This window comes from Mastomys coucha, unplaced genomic scaffold (genome assembly GCF_008632895.1).
Source record: "Mastomys coucha isolate ucsf_1 unplaced genomic scaffold, UCSF_Mcou_1 pScaffold14, whole genome shotgun sequence".
Lineage (NCBI taxonomy): Eukaryota > Metazoa > Chordata > Mammalia > Rodentia > Muridae > Mastomys > Mastomys coucha.
The window spans coordinates 97,086,899-97,102,801 of NW_022196896.1; the positions used below are offsets into that span (position 1 = coordinate 97,086,899).

Genomic DNA, 15,903 nt, shown 5'->3' on the forward strand with positions numbered 1-15,903 from the left:
ACCAACCCAGAGTATCTCTCTACCAGAGACCCAAGGATAGGATCCAGAATCCCTCTCTACCAGGGCCCCCAGAGCCACCACATTCGGCTGGGACTCAGAACCTCCTTCTAGCCACCTCTATTACCTAAGAACTCAGCCTCTTAGTGTGGACACGGGGTCTCCCTAGTTCCCTAGACAATGGAAAGACATCAAGGAGATACAAACAGAAAAGGAAGAAGGCAAAGTATCCTTAGGTCTCTTTTTGAGATGTGATCCTAAACAGTGATACTGGGAGACTTGATGAGACATTCTTGTTAATAGACGGGCATATACTGTCACTCAGGGCAAAAAACAAAACTAATGCTGTACTTAAGTGATGTCATAAACCAAATAGACACAGCAGACATTTGTACAACACCCCACCCAAACACTAAAGAATATTGCTTTCTTCTCAGCAGCCCATGGAACTTTCTCCAAAACTGACTGTAGATTAGGACACAAAATAATCCTCAACAGATTTTTTCTAAAAAAAACCTGAAATTGATATCCTATAGTCTATCTGACTATAGGATTACCACGGTTAAACCTAGATATCAACATTAGAAACCAGGTAAAGCAAACAAACAAGCTCAACAACTCACTACTGAGTGAAAAACATGGGTCAAGACAAATGTGAACGAAGAAATGCAAACCTTTTTATAATGGAATGAAAACAAAAACACAGCATAGGCATACTGTAGGACACAGTGAAGGCAGTTCTAAGAGGCAAGTTCACAGCACTGAGTGTCTATATCAAAAACTTGATGAGACCTTATATCAGAAACTCAGTGAACACCTGAAACTCTAGAACAACAAGAAATTAATACCCTAAGAGTAGAGGACAAGGAAAAGTCAAACTCAGGCTGAAAGCGGTGAAACAGAAACAGTAACAGATAAAAAGAGTCAATGAAATGAAATTGAGTGGATGGGGAGGTAGGCAGAATCTAGGAGAGTTGGGGAAAGGGAAATAACATGATTAAGTATATTCCATAAAAACAGTTAAACAGAAAAGTAAAAAAAATTAACTTTTGCTGGGCGGTGGTTGCACACACCTTTAAGCCCAGCACTTGGGAGGCAAAGGCGAATTTCTGAATTCATGGCCAGCCTGGTCTACAAATTGAGTTGAAGGACAGCCAGAGCTATACAGAGAAACCCTGTCTCCAAAAAAACCAACAATAACAAAAAAATTAACTTTTTAAAATGAAATTTTCCACCAAGGGAGTATCTTTAACTGAACAGAACTTACATATATATTTTTCAGAATTCTGTATTCTGTGTATTCATATTTTTATTTCCTATTCATTAATCACCATAGATGAAATGTTTTTACATGCAAACAAAAACCATTTACTAGAGCTACTATAGGTGCTATGGTTTATATAAACAAATACAAATCTAGATTATTAAGAAGAAAGCTATTTGGATCCATTAGTGCAAAAACTACAATACAGAACAAACAACAAATAAAGTAATGTGTGTGTATATATGTATGTGTGTGCATGCGCATGTGTATTCAATCTAGTCTAAATAAATCATGGCCACTGTAAAGCAAACTACCATGCTTCAGAGAATAGCTGATTAAGAATCACTGAACACACACTGCATTATAAGTCATAGCATGTTACTCTGGAACAGATTTTAAAGATCATAGTATAACTCCATTATTTCCTAGAGCATAAAACAGAGTGACAGGTTCCAATGATCTGATTAGATCATCTTGCCTTTTATTGCATACTCAATAACATTCAATACTGCCCATGCTTAATGTATCCATTATAAATAATTTGTTAAAGCTATAACACTTGGTCAAACATTCCTTTTCTTTATAGTTTGAGAATGTTTTTAAAATATATTTTAATGTACCTATGGTATTAAGCTTTCACACTGAAGTTATCTTTTGAAATATCTTATGGATTTTAAGACAATGGTATTTCTACCTTCCATTACAGCTCATGAGAGCTGAGTATGTATGTACACACACACACATATGGAGATATATATATATGTGTGTATATATCCATGGTCCCGTGCTTATCAAACATGCACAATACTCTAAACTTGATACAAAGCACAAGGTGAAAATACAGTGTGTTAAGTGGCATCCAAAAACATTAACAAGACACTATACCAATTTTATAAACTGAATTGAGTGTCTAAAAATGTCTTAAGAGGAACAAGAATAAAACACTACAGGAAGAAAAAGGGAAAGTGTCAACTCTGTGGGACGGCTCACAGAAGTCACACACTGAGATCTAAGCCCCTCCAGTCAATGACCTTGGCAAAGCTATTATTATAATGGCATCTTGGGGACAGAGAGCTAAACAGATTAAGAAATGAGACACAGCAAATCTCTCATGACAGGGATTCATGACCACCAGGCTCAGGTGCCGCCATCTTTCAGCAGTGCTGAACAACAGTGACAAGTGTGTGTTCTCAGGCTCCCCTTTCTGCCCAGGTCCACACCATGGACCTTGCCCTAACAACACTCCTTCTCCAGCCAAGATAAAAGGCAACAGGTACAGGTTCCTGACTTACAACAATGGGGCACGAGCCACTGTTTACATTTACAGCAGGCAATGTTACAACAATTCAAAAGAATCCTACCCACTCCACTGGAGACATCCCAAATTGGAAAGGAAGAAGTCAAAGTATCACTATTTGCAGATGATATGATAGTATACTTAAGTGACCCCAAAAATTCCACCAGAGAACTCCTAAACCTGAACAACAACATCAGTAAAGTGCCTGAATATAAAATTAACTCAAACAAATCAGTAGCCTTCCTCTACTCAAAGGATAAACATGCTGAGAAAGAAATTAGGGAAACAACATCCTTCACAATAGTCACAAATAATATAAAATACCTTAGTGTGACTCTAACTAAACAAGTGCAAGACCTGTATGACAAGAACTTCATATGAAGTCTATGAAGAAGGAAATTGAAGAAGATCTCAGAAGATGGAAAAGATCTCCCATGCTCATGTTTTGGAAGGATTAATATAGTAAAAATGGCCATCATGCCAAAAGCAATCTACAGATTCAATGGAATTCCCATCAAAATTCCAACTCAATTCTTCACAGACTTAGAAAGAGCAATTTGCAAATTCATCTGGTATAACAAAAAACCTAGGATAACAAAAACTATTCTCAACAATAAAAGAACTTCTGGGGGAATCACCATCCCTAACCTCAAGCTTTACTACAGAGCAATTGTGATAAAAACTGCATGGTATTGGTACAGAGTCAGGCAGAAGATCAATGGAATAGAATTGAAGACCCAGAAATGAACCCACACACACTTGATCTTTGACAAAGTAGCTAAAACCATCCAGTGGAAAAAAGACAGCATTTTTAACAAATGGTGCTGGTTCAACTGATAGTCAGCATATAGAAGAATGCAAATGGACCCATTCTTATCTCCTTGTTCAAAGCTCAAGTCCAAGTGGATAAAGGGCCTCCACATAAAACCAGATACACTGAAACTAATAGAAAAGAAAATGGGGAAGAGCCTCGAACACATGGGCACAGGGGAAAAAATTCCTGAACAGAACATCAATGGCTCGTGCTATAAGATCAAGAGTCGACAAATGGGACCTCATAAAACTGCAAAGCTTCTATAAGGCAAAGGACATTGTCAGTAAGATAAAAAGGCAACCAACAAATTGGGAAAAAGTCTTTACCAATCCTACATCCGATAGAGGGCTAATATCCAATATATATAAAGAACTCAAGAAGTTAGACTCCAGAGAACTAAATAACCCTATTAAAAAATGGGGTACAGAGCTAAACAAAGAATTTTTAACTGAGCAATATTGAATGGTGAAGAAGCACCTAAAGAAATGTTATTCTTTTTAAAAGACTTATTTATTTTTATGTATATGAGTACTAAGAACACATGTTCTACTATGTTCATAGCAGCCTTATTTATGATAGCCAGGAGCTGGAAAGAATCCAGATGTCCTGCAACAGAGGAATGGATACAAAAATGGTACATTTACACAATGCAGTACTACTCAGCTATTAAAAATGATGAATTCATGAAATTCTTAGGCAAATGGATGAGCTAGAAAATATCAGCCAGGCAGTGGTGGTGCAAACCTTTAATCCCAGGACTTGGGAGGCAGGGGCAGGTGGATTTCTGAGTTCGAGGCCAGCCTGGTCTACAGAATGAGTTCCAGGACAGCCAGGGATATTACAGAGAAACTATGTCTCAAAAATCAAAACAAAACAAAACAAAAAACAAAAAAAAAAAGAAAAAGAAAAAGAAAATATCATCCTGGGGCCAGTGAGATGGCTCAGCGGTTAAGAGCACACCGACTGCTCTTCTGAAGGTCCTGAGTTCAAATCCCAGCAACCATATGGTGGCTCACAACCATCCATAATGAGATCTGATGCCCTCTTCTGGTGTGTCTGAAGACAGTTACAATGTACTTACATGTAATAAATAAATAAATCTTTAAAAAAAAAGATTTATTTATTTGAGTGAGGTAACCCAATTGCAAAAGGAGATACATGGTATACACATTGATAAGTGGATACTAGCCCAAAAGCTCCAAAGAACCAGGATATAGTTCACAGACCACATGAAGCTCAAGAAGAAGGAAGACCAAAGTGTGGGTGCTTCGGTCCTTCTTAGAAGAAGAAAATACTCACAGGAGCAAATATAGAGATAAATAAAGTGTAGAGCAGAGGGCTGGAGAGATGGCTCAGAGGTTAAGAGCACTGACTGCTCTTCCAAAGGTCCTGAGTTCAAATCCCAGAAACCACAGGGTGGCTCACAACCATCCGTAATGAGATCTGATGCCCTCTTCTGGTGTGTCTGAAGACAGCTACAGTGTACTTACATATAATAATAAATAAGTCTTTAAAAAAAGAAAAGTGTAGAGCAGAGACTAAAGGAAAGGCCACCCAGAGACTGTCTCACCTGGGGATTCATCCCATATACAGTCTATTGTGGATGCCAAGAAGTACATGCCTGATATAGCTGTTTCCTGAGAGGCCTTACAAATAGAGATGGATGTTAGCAGCCAACCAACCATTGGATGAGCGTGGGGTCCCTAATAGAGGAGTTAGAGAAGGGACTGAAGAAGTTGAAGGGGTTTATAATCCCTTAGGAAGAACAATATCAACCAACCAGACCCCCCAGAACTCCCAGGGACTAAGCCATCAACAAAGCAGTACACATGACTCCAGCTGCATATGTATCAGAGGATGGCCTTGTCATGTACCAGTGGAAGGAGAGGTTCTTGTCCTATGAAGACTCAATCAATGCCCCAGTGTAGGGGAATCAAGGGTGGGGAGGTGGGTTTGGGTGGGTGGGTTTGGGTGGGTGGGTGGAGGAATGCCCTCATAGAAGCAAGGGGAGGGAGGATATGATAGGGTATTTCCGGGAGGGAGGGAAATCAGGAAAGGGGATAACATTTAAAATGTAAATAAAGAAAATATCCAATAAAAAAAAAAAAAGATTCTATTCTTAAACCACCAAACAGCAAACATGGGTAAACAAAGTAGATTTCAGACCTCAAAGAAAAGCTTAATCAGGTGAACTTTAATAAACACTAAATGATGACGTTAGCATTGTTATTACACAAACAGAAATAAAATCTCCCTGTGACAACATATAGATAGATAGATAGATAGATAGATAGATAGATAGATAGATAGATAGACAGACAGACAGACAGTTGAACAAACAGACAGATAAAATGGCCTAGAACAATTAAATACGTTCTGAAGAATTTCTTTATAAACCGTGTAGTGGGATTTTTTTTATAAGATATGTATTTATTACATACAAATTACAGATGACATGCTCAGATACCACAGGTCCTGAAAAAGTCTAAGTCTAGTCCTGGTTCATAGAAGATATGGCCATAGAAGACACTGTCATAATTTTGTGTTTTGCTGTTAACCACAGAAATATGAAAACAGAGGTTTACAGGTAGAAACTTAAAGACAGAAACAAAGATGAGGCATATTCCAGTCTTATTATGTGGACACACACAAAATGTGCCTTCTTTCCATAATATTTGAATAGATTAACACTTGGGTAACAGGTATAGTGTGAAAAACTAATTTAAAATTCATACTGTTCATTGCCTTTGTGTAAAATAGATATCTGAAGGAAAAGTAACATGCTATTGCACAGCTAGTCACTAACACCATGACTGCTAATTAGAACATTGGTAAATTAGCTATTCTCCATCATGATATATTTAAAGTTTTTTATGATTACATTAACTCCAAATAGACAGTTTATTATTTTATTAAAAAGGAGTACAAAGAGATTGCACAATGGTTCCTATCTAAATATAAATGCAATTTTCTCTATTTTCTGGCATGAAGCATTAGCCTTAACACTCACAGCCAGAAGAAAAAATACGGTGTGTAGAACTTTTCCTTCTCTATCAACAACTGAGAGCAAATACTAACTCAGCAGATAAGTATGAAACTGATCATGTATATATTAAAGCAAAGTAATGGGGTAAAACATAGATAAAGAATAGACACTGGCAAATGAAAGGGCCTTGGGCCAAGACTGGAAACTGGCATATGGTAGATGAAGGGGAAGAGCCCGAGGAAGGAACAGCAATATGGCTGCTGAGCTAGCTGTATGCACCAGATGGAAGGCAGCCTTCTACTACATGAGCACATTCAACAGTAAAATACAATGCAAGAAACTGCTACAGTATCAGACCCAGGCCATGTACATTAGAGAGAAGGAGACTGGGAAACTGTAAAAGCAAGGGTGTGGGGGTCAGTGCAACACCAACAATAATTAAGATATTTTCAGGACACAGGCTTATAAAATTATGTGTAGTTCTTGACAATATATGAGTAACTTCCATATGTATCACTTCTAACCACTCCTTTAATGCCCTGTATCAAGGAAAAAAAGTCTCTTAAAGTCCAAATGATTACATATAAATAATATTCTCCATGTGTTAGGAATTCATCTAAAAATGCTATCTACCTGCTTACTGAAGCATTTTATATGATCACTGACCAGAACCCAGGACTTTTATTAATTTCCTCTATAGATTTGTAGCACAGTATATTAGCAGGTTTTCCTACTTAATTCCTTCTAGTATATACCTGCCCCTACTGCTTGCCCTGTGATTTTACTTGTTTAAATGTGTGTGAGTGTGTGGGGACCAAAGCATACAGGCAGTAGCTGGGCTTTCCCTTCCTATAGGATCCCTGGATCCTAGGAGTGATCTCACATCCATCAGGCCTGGGTAAAGTGCCTTTACCCAATGCCATTAGCCATTTGATTGGCCCAGTTCCATTACTTTTGTTTGGTTGTTTTTTGTTTTTGGAGACAAGGCCTCACAATGCAGCCTCAGCTAACCTTGAACTCTTAAAGAGATCTACCTGTGTCTGCTTCCTGAATGCCAGGATTAAAGGTGTGAGCTGCCATGCCTGGCTTTTTCTGATTTAAATCACATTTTAGAAAATACATTTCATTTAAAGTTAAGGATTTTACATGTTTAAGTCCTCACAGAAGATGAGTGTTTCTAGGTACAGGATTTTCTAACTAACAGCTAGTAAGAAAAAAAAAATTGGAAAATCAGTCTTACTGAAACATACTAAGACTATATGAAAATTAACAGTACATATGTGTCTATATGATGGACATGTGATAGAATCAATAATCACCCATGTAGTTTACATACACTGAGAATGTGATAACTATTGCTATGTAATCAGTTTGAATGTATTCATTCATTCAACAAAGTGGCTCTCCTTCCCTTTTCCATATTATGGAACCAATTACACAAAGGTACTTTCTTTTTTCTTTTTATTTAATTATTTATTTATTATATGTAAGCACACTGTAGCTGTCTTCAAACACCCCAGAAGAGGGCATCAGATCTCATTACAGATGGTTGTGAGCCACCATGCGGTTGCTCGGATTTGAACTCAGGACCTCTGGAAGAGCAGTCAGTGCTCTTAACCACTGAGCCATCGCTCCAGCCCAAAGGTACTTTCCATCTTGTCAGAACTCAATGAGAGAAGCACACTGGGCGAACTTTTCAGTCTCGAGAAACTTTCCAGACCTAGAAAGGGAAACGAAAGCAGAATAAGAGTCCTCCAAGCAGAGAGAAAGATGTGAGGGCACTGTGGAATAGTCCAGGGAATGCACAAAACTGAAAAGGGGAGAAGAGAGGAAATGGATGAAGAAAAGGAGTGGGAAGAGGCGGAACACATATGTGCCTCAGGAAAGGAGGGTTTGGGAAGCAGGAACTATGTATGCCTGGTTTTGAAAGAACAAAGGAATAGTGTGAAAGGGTGGACATTTCTCCTGCAGCAGCAAGACCCTGAACAGTTCTCTAAAGAGGCTTAAGTAGGAGGGGCGGCATGGAAGTTTATGAGAGCTAAGAGCCGGGTTCTTTCACGTTCCAGTGCTAGGACCAGTTGTGTGGCCTTTCAGACAAACTACTTCAATCTCTTCTGCCCATTTCCTCACCTGTAAAGGGGGCTGTTCGAACTTATTTTCTATGACTACTAGGAAGATCAAATGAAAGTCCATAAGACAGTGCCCAGCAAAAAGTACCAGCTCAGGGACTGCTAATACTGCTAGATGTGCACCACTGGGAGACAGAAAACAGATATAAGAAAACATGGAGTACAAATCATATTATAATTTTCCCCATTTGATGATACATTTCACACACGTTTTATAATAATAGTTTGGATGCTTAATAATAGAAAATACATGGAAACATGATTTTTTTAAAATATTAAAATAAGAAATCCTCACTTCCCTATATGGTACAATCTAGACAAAAAGAGTACGAGAAAGGGTCTGGAAATGCTTTCCTTCGCCAGGTTCTTTCATATCATCAAGATAGATTAAGAAGATGCACTTCACTTATTGAAGGGTTAAGCTGAGGTGTTTAAGGTTTCAGCTCTACCCAGAAGGCAGTGCTCAGACAATAAACTCCTTTAATGTCTTTTCCCATACAGGAGTGACATACCTATAGCTGTGCCCTGAATCAGCTGTAGCAACAAGATAAAGGAGAGATTCGGAAACAATTTTTTTTGTTTGCATGTATGGATCACTCAACATTCAAAAACATAAACTAGGCATTTTTACTAGAACTAAACTTACAAGACACGACAGAATGTCAAGAGAATCAATGAATGGGATCCTTTATGAACAACTATAAAACTACAATCACAAAGGCTTAATTTTTCACAGCACTTCGCTCGCTCTGAGCAGGCAAAAGCAATCTTTCAAAAGAGCAACACACTTTTTTAATGCTACATCTTTACTGTAGATGATCTGTTTTCTTAAAAATAAACTAGGCCAGGAAGACAATTAATAGGCCCAAGGGTCCATAATACTTTTCTACTTGAGAATTCAATGTCTACCCAAGGGAAAGTTCTTAACAGGAAACCAACCACCAGTTCCATATTTGGAAAGGAGGGATAGCATGTGAAGTTTCCAACACACTCCAAACAGCTCTAAGATGACAGCATAAATTTCAGTTAAAGATGTGTATGGGGTAGTAGGGAGAAAGACAAGCGGCAAATGCCGCTTGGACAACTATCAATACAAAAATTACTGGATAACACGGACTATAAAAGACACATATTCTTTCTCATTAGCCAAGATTAAAGTAAAATTAGTTTTCCTCTTGGACAATGGATTCGTAGTTCACAGAAGATAAATTACCCACAATTAAATACAGGGATAAATAAAAAAATCAGAAAAAATATGAAATAATATGAAGTTTGCACAGCACAAGTTCAACACACACTATAAAAGACTCCAGCAAAATGAAACCTCAACAATGATACAAGAAAATGAAGCTAACTCAAAACAGAATGTAAACTCTAAAGTAGGCAGATACGTTACTTCCTACCATCTAGTCAGTCTCTGTAATTATAAAGACTTGGGGTCAACTCTTACAACAGAAAACTCAGTTGAAGAACAGCTTCTATGAGGAAAAATAGGATTAGGAAGATTCCACTGATGACAGTAAATAAAGAACATCAATGATATATATTTATACTGGATATCACTAATCCCTAGCATGCCTTGCCTCAGATCATTGCAAGTTATCCACATGCAATATGATGCCTATAAACTCATTTGCTTTGCAATATTAGATGCTCTATCCTTTCTTCTACATTTGACCTTCCATAAGTACTCAATAACTACGTATACTGATGAGTTGTTGACTTAGCAGTTACTACCCAGTTACTAAGGCTGAAGCAGATGATTTGAGCCCAGCAGTTCAACAGACTAATCTGAACAGTAAGACTTTGCTTCAAAAAAGTAAAAAAAGATATAGTATCAATCAAGTTTATCCCAGAACACAGGATGTTTTGAAATTGAATAAAAGTGTCATGAAAACAACAAAATGTGCAATCATCTCATAAAGATGAAAATCATTTAATAACATGAAACATAGGTTTGTTTTTAAAAGAAAAAAAAAAGATAGTAGAGTCCTGGCCACACAAGATACTGAGAATAAAAGATAGCTGAGTGTTCCAGACATTTATCCCCTTTTCTTAACACTGGCACAGAAGTGGTGGCAAGAAGATGAGAACCTGACGATAGGGACAAGAGCTACAAAAATGCTATCTTCTAAGCGGAACATGGCCATGACAAACAAACTCAAACGAGCTGTATGAACTAGCATTGGACATACACAAGTTTTGGCCAGCCCAAACGCCAGCTATGGATGGGTAAGGGACTCACAGAGCCACACACACCACTTACACTGAACTACTAGCAACTAACAGATTCTGGGATGAGGAAAACATCATACTCAGTTTTACACTCACTGGTGATCCTATCAGACCCTAACGAACAGTTCCAAACCAACCCATTGCCACATAGACAACCATTGGTCCTTCAACTCTGGGACACTAAGGAAGGGAAGTAAGAGAGGGTATCCAGAAGAGTGACCACACCCACACCGGAAGAGGGAAAGGTAGAAAGGGGGGAGGGAGAGAATGAGGAGTGAGAATATATTATGTTGCTGGGCAGTGGTGGTGCACGCCTTTAATCCCAGCATTTGGGAGACAGAGGCAGACGGATTTCTGAGTTCAAGACCAACGTGGTCTACAGAGTGAGTTCCAGGACAGCCAGGGCTAGACAGAGAAACCTTGTCTTGGGAGAAAAGAAAAAAACCACAAGAGAATATATTATGTCTATTAACAAATCATCTAATTCATTAGGGAATCCAGCAAATCAAATTCCTAAGAGTCGTGGCACTTAGATACATATCTCCATACACACATGCAAAACAGATTAAAAACTTCCTAAGAGACACACAGCAGAATGTTTAAAGAAATGAGGGAAATGCCAAATAAAAGATGAACTTTGCCAACTCACTGCACTGGGTGATTCTACTCATTTTCAATCAAAATCCTAAAAGGATATATTTAAAACATGACAAAATTTTAATCTCATCCAAATTTTTATTGAAAGATGAAGAAGCATTTCTTTGCTCACTGAACACTGACTCTCTACACATAAGCATGAGTACTGATTATGTTAGGTAACGGACAGAGACTGGGAGAGCTGACATGATCCCCCTATCTGGTCCATAAAGTAACAGAATGGGAAGACTAAAAGAAAATATACTGTAACCTAAACTTTAAGACACCATGTACAGACATCTGAATTAACAAAAACAATAAAAATGAAATTAAATCTAAGATGATATCTAGGATAAGCTACTGGCTACCATAAATTAATATTCCAGACAAAATGCAAGCATGTACAAAGGTCAGAAGACAGAATGGCCTTTTGTTTTAAGGACATAAAAATTAAGAAAGGGAGCTGGGTGGTGGTGGCGCACCCCTTTAATCCCAGCACTCAAGAGGCAGAGGCAGGTGAATCTCTAAGTTTGAGGCCAGCTTGGTCTACAGAGCAACTTCCAAAACAGCCAGGGCTACACAGAGAAAGTCTATCTCATGAAAAAAAAAAAGTAAGTAAATATTTGGTCACTTAGTCAGATTTGTAAAATGTTTAACATGATTATAAAGTTTAATTCAACACACACTTATCCAGTATAGGAGATGAATTAAGAAAAAGAATTTGAAAAGGAAACCAACATGACACTGATAATCAAGTGAACAACAGTTCATACACAATTAACACACACAAACTCACACAAACACTACAAAGGGAAAGTATTTTATGATAAACAAGTGTCTACAAAAGAAAGAATAAGGGCTGGAGAGATGGCTCAGTGGTTAAGAGCTCTTCTGAAGGTCCTGAGTTCAAATCCCAACAACCATCCATAATGAGATCTGACACCCTTTTCTGGAGTGTCTGAAGACAGCTACAGTGTACTTACATATAATAAATACATCAATCTTTTTTAAAAAAAAAGAATGCTCATTGACAGCAATCACACCATATTAAATTAACACTTTCATCTATCCTATTATCCTTTATCCAACGTCAGTCTCAATTTCTCTTACTATAAAATAAACCCTCCTCCCCACCTGTCCTATCTGTACCAACCACTTGGCCAACAAAGGAGTTACCAGACACATGTGGCTACTTAAATTAGTAAAAATTAAGTACCTTTAAAGACTTTGTTTCTGAGTACTGATCTCCAAGGGCTTCACAGATATGGATAGCTACTGTCCCCTGAATATCAGAGAGTGGCACAAACATTTTCTTTAATGCGGAAAGGTCTACCAGACAGTGCTTAACTACACCTAGTTGTGTCACTTTGCTAGGTCGGGCCACTCATGACATAATGGCACCTGATCTCAATGAAAGTAGCAATGAGGGCAGACTGGATCCCTGCCTCGTGCCCACTCCTTGTATATTAACAAATCCTCACAGTGCGGCAAAGAATCATGGCGTACAAACCACAAGACAGGCTCTGTGTTTTGGCTCATTAATCCTCACTATGCTCTGAAGAAATAGAAAAGCAGCAGGCAGCACCATGTTTTATAGGTGAGGACACCAAAGCACAGAAATTAACCTGCCTGCGGCTATAAAGTCAATAATGGAGTCACAAATAAAAGCTGGGTTCCCTAACATGACCAGTGCTCCATTCATTAAAGTAGTCATGGCTGATTTAAGAACCCTAGGATGGAAAGTACTCGGTTTCACCTGACCCAAGCAACCAGTTGCTTTATCATATGGCTTACTACTCCCCCAGGAGGGTCCTATCTATAAGGTCTGCACAGTTATATATTACCTCTATGAGATTCCTGTATACTATTACAGAGAGACAGAAAAAAACCCATGCACATGTATGCGGGCATACACACACACACAGAGGTAGGAATATACACACATAAATACATACATACATACATACATACATACATACATACATACTTATCCCAGAGTTTCACCCAACTACCTTATAACTTGTGCTGGGAAATTAAGAAGGGCTGATAAGTTTGCTGAAGCTAAATGTACTAGGGTCTGGTATATTCTTCATTAGTAAATTGCTATTCAACTGTGTTAAGTAGCTACCTATTAAATTTACAAGTCAGAGGATCTGCATGTTGTGATTTTTTTCTTATCTCTCTACCAAGGGTAAGGCTTTTGTTGTGCTCTTCTGAAGCCTACAAAAGCAATGAGGGCACAAAGAAGCAATTCTTGCATTTTCATTTCAACTGCCTAATTAACTGAAAAGAGTAAAATAACATATAGGGAGACAGGAGCCAAGTTTACAGATTAAAGATATAAAATCTGCATACGGCATTTGCCTGCGATCCTCTTGACAATAGCAATCTAAAGATGCAGCCGCCAGCATTCACTAAAGCTCCTCTGTGCCCTGACACTGCAAAACAATTTGCTCAGAGCCTCATTTGAATAATATGAAAAATCTGGGAGATAATTCAACTGCACACCCAATATCTGAATTCTTCTACACTTTAACTTTTGCTGGACTAATATGCAGAAAGGAATAACAGAATATTTAAAATGAGTCTAAAGTATTAAGTACCACAAAAAATTATTATTAAGATAATATTAAAAGATTTTTATTAAGTATCAAAAAATTAAATACCTAATTTTCATTACATATGACTCATCTACAGAATATAACCACTAAGTGAATTTGTCTATAAAATGTGTCTGAAATTGTTTCTGAAGAGAATAAATCTCCCTGAAATGTGTAAGTTTTGAAGGAAGAGAGCCTGAGTGTGTATTCTAACACACACCCTGATCGGCACATCTTCCACATCTATGGAAGAAAGAGACCAAAATGCCGATATGGGTAGTTACTGCTTCGGTACACACCAACATTCAGGAACACAAATCCATTTTGAAAACTGGATACTTACACAGCATTCCTGGAAGCACCGTGAGACAGTAACACCTTGACTATATCAATGTGGCCGTTCTTGACAGCATCGTGGAGTGGCGAGTCATTCTGATAGCCAGTGGTGTTCACCAAGGCATTATGCTGGAGCAGCAACTCCACTATCTTCAGGTGCCCATGACTGCAGGCTTCATGCTAATCCAAACAAAGTTTCAAATAGGGCAAGTGGGAAGAAGATGGGAAAACAGTGTATTAATAAATACACATTAGAGAAATTAGTGGGAACCTCAAGTCGGTCAACTTATTCTCATATAACTATTGCCTGGCTGTTGACAGACACTTATAATTTTCATGGTAAAATATTCAGTGGTGAAAATCCATGTACTTCGTGGGAAAGGACAAGCCCTGGGTCACATGCTTTTCCTGAATAACTGTGCTTTAGAGCAACTACAGTTCCTACGTTCTTCTACACATTACAACATTAGAAAAAAACTCTTAATGTGTAACAACCAGATCGAACAGAGTTTGGGAATTCTCCAACGCTCAAGAGAACTCAGTGTTTCGTCCATACACCAAACTGTACACCAACGTTTACACATAATTATTCAGCAGAGGGACATCCTAGGAAGATTTATAAGACATGTAAATCTCTTTGCTGATAGACACTACTGGGAATCTGGTGTCAGTGTCAAGAGAAGTAACACAACTAAGTGTGACAGCTAACATTCCTTTACCATGTTAGCCTGTGGAACACAATAAACTAAATCCAGATTAAACCCTCTTGGATGAAGAACTTGGCAAGAAGTCATTTTATATATACTATGTATTTATCTTAACATATATATATATTATACCTTTAAGCCATTTTTGTACCTGACCTAATGAGTCTCATTTCTATGCTGAAATTCTAGTCTACAAGATAAAGGCCTCCCTTTGTAAACACTTCCAGGCTGCATTCTAACCCAGCACTTACGGTCTTCATTAACACACGTTGAAACTATTTCCAAGTATGTTTTCCATTCTTTTTCCAGAATATTCTGCACATTGTAATCAATGCTAGCAATAAAGAACCAACATGTTTACATGTTTAGGACAAAGCCTTCTACTTCTGCTTCTGCAAACAGATAGAGTACTCCCTGTTCATCACATCCTATCCTCCTAACTATGCTGACCCAGGAAACCAAATCTATCTGGGTCCAGTGGCACGCGATGCTGCACAGCACAGCCTCATGTCTACCATAGCTGTTACCTCCACACATGAGCTGACTTCCAACGATGCAGTAAAACTGGACTCCTATATCTAAAAGTACTCAAAAGGTAGCCAATTACTTTCCTGTCACAACTGAAAAGCTAGATGAAAAATAACTTTCTTTTCATACTTGGTCAAAGCATAAATTTTTCAGACTAAAAAGAGTGTAGGTGGCAGAGCATGATATATGAACAACCACAAACCATAAACTAGAACCATAAGCATAAGAAGAATGGGCAAAACAAAGAGATCCACAACACTGCAAAGATATACAAAGGAAAACTACCAACGGTGTCCATCCAGCATGGTCTTTAACATTGGGGTCGTTTCCATTTTGCAAGAGGTATTCAACAGAAGGTATATCACCCTGGTAGA

The 15,903-nt window shown here is 38.1% G+C and overlaps 1 protein-coding gene across 3 annotated transcripts in view; it reads right to left on the bottom strand.

Moving 5' to 3' along the window:
- The window catches only part of Bard1 (BRCA1 associated RING domain 1), a 79,539-nt gene that overhangs the window by 34,154 nt on the left and 29,482 nt on the right, over positions 1 to 15,903 (bottom strand). For 2 of the 3 annotated variants that reach the window (XM_031367850.1, XM_031367852.1), the window contains 2 exons: positions 15,815 to 15,895; positions 14,302 to 14,474 (listed from right to left, as the gene is read on the bottom strand). In XM_031367850.1, the coding sequence (XP_031223710.1) occupies positions 14,302 to 14,474; positions 15,815 to 15,895 (254 nt within the window). The remainder of the gene's footprint in view (positions 1 to 14,301; positions 14,475 to 15,814; positions 15,896 to 15,903) is intronic. The other variant, XM_031367851.1, reaches the window with a different exon arrangement.